Below are 1,902 nucleotides of genomic sequence, written 5' to 3'. Positions count from 1 at the left end.
AGGAACAGCCAAGGACCATTGCATAAAGAAATATATAAGATTCCAATATAGAAACGCAGACCTTACGTATGGTTAAAAATTTGTAGACATTCTGAACTCTACCATTAACTAACAACCAACAGACAAACAGACATTGCATAAAGAAACATACAAGATTCCAATATAGAAAACCAGGCCTTATAGCAGGGGACGGGAGCCTAAACCCTAATTCCAGAATTCCCTGAAATGGCTGATCAGAGTAGTTTGAAGGATCGTGTGGCCATCGTGACGGGCGCGTCGCGAGGAATTGGCAGAGAAATCGCGCTTCATTTGGCCCGCAAGGGAGCAAAAGTGGTGATCAATTACGCTGGAAATGCAGAGAAAGCAGAAGAGGTTGCTCTAACAATTAACAAGGGCTGTGATACAGTCACAGCCGTGACCTGCAAGGCCGATATTTCCAAGGCAATCGAAGTAAGAAAACTCTTTGATGTGGCGGAGGAAACATTCGGCCCAGTGCACATTCTGGTTAACAACGCGGGCATAAACGACCCTAAATCCTCACCCCTGGCGGAAACCCCCGAAGAATTGTGGGAATCCATCTTCAGTGTGAATTGTAAGGGAGCCTTCCTCTGTTCCAGGGAAGCCGCCAACAGAGTGGTAAAAGGCGGCAGAGGGCGCATTATAAACCTAAGCTCGTCCGTAGTGGGGTCACTGAGGCCTGGAAATGCAGCATACGGGGCCAGCAAGGCAGCCGTGGAAACCATGACCAAAATTTTGGCGAGGGAATTGTGGGGCACCAAGGTTACTGCAAATTGCGTGGCCCCAGGGCCGGTGGCCACTGAAATGTTGTTTGCAGGAAGGAGCGAAAACGAAATTCAACGCGCTGCGCAGGCAGCCCCTTTTGGACGGCTGGGCGAGGTGGATGACGTGGCGCCCGTCGTGGCATTTCTGGCCAGTGATGAGGGAGAGTGGGTTAATGCTCAGGTTGTTCGGGTCAATGGCGGCTATGTATAAACCCTAAAGGTGTCTGTTTGATTTGAGGTTGTGGATTAAAGAAGAGTGTATCCGAAACCCTTGGAGTTGGAGTAACTTCTCTGCAGAGAAATTCAAAGCTGATCTGCAGTGATAACTAAACCCTAGATATGTGTGCTTCAGTATTGTTTATTATATCGTAAAACTCTATTTGGATCTGTCAGATGTGGTTCAAAGCTGTTTCTATTGTTTTCCACTGGAAATTTCTTTGCTTTTATAATTTCAGTTACAAATGCTTGTAAATCGGTCTATTACAATGAATTATATTCTGATTTGTAATTTCTTTCGCTTTGCTTTACTGTGGTTAGTTGTGTTGGATATTGAAGTACAAACAGGATTAGGTTGTGCAAGGGGCATCTGATTTCGGACCAAAGAATTTGAAAGAGATTATCCATTATTTTCTCATGAGATAAATGTAAAGGTAGTTTTCAAGTCAATATTAAAGAAGATTAAATTGGCAATGTTTAGGGGAAGTATATCATAGCAGTTATAGTTAATTTCATGTATCTACAAAATTTAGAAGGTATATCAAATTCTGGCATTTTTTCTTGTTGTCTCTACATACGATTTTGTTTTGGCTGATATTTTCAAGGCAGTCGAAATAAATTCACCAAACAATTGATTAAACCTCCAAAATATATTTTTCCTAATTACTCAATCTCTTATTGAATTTACTAAAGCTTATCAATTTTAGATGAGAATTCCTCAATACCTTCCAATTGCCAAACAACAAAAAAAAAATGGTAGGTTGCACAAAAGTAGTCTATCAATAAAGTGCAAGAGTGCATCAAAGATGATCATTTTGATTGATGCTCCATCCTAATGAAATAAAATTCACCTAAACTAAATCCTATAATTTCTAGTTTGAAGAAATAATATAATTTGTAGGAG

At 41.0% G+C, this 1,902-nt stretch overlaps 1 protein-coding gene across 1 annotated transcript; it reads left to right on the top strand.

The window, feature by feature from the left end:
- LOC131066693 (short-chain type dehydrogenase/reductase-like) lies at positions 1-1,297 on the top strand. The gene has a single exon (XM_058001526.2). It carries the CDS (start codon positions 226-228, stop codon positions 991-993), a length of 768 nt encoding a protein of 255 aa, XP_057857509.1. The 5' UTR covers positions 1-225; the 3' UTR covers positions 994-1,297.
- Positions 1,298-1,902: the final 605 nt, after the last annotated feature.

The sequence above is a fragment of the Cryptomeria japonica genome, chromosome 3 (assembly GCF_030272615.1).
Source record: "Cryptomeria japonica chromosome 3, Sugi_1.0, whole genome shotgun sequence".
NCBI lineage: Eukaryota > Viridiplantae > Streptophyta > Pinopsida > Cupressales > Cupressaceae > Cryptomeria > Cryptomeria japonica.
This window is presented reverse-complemented; position numbering and strand designations above follow the sequence as displayed.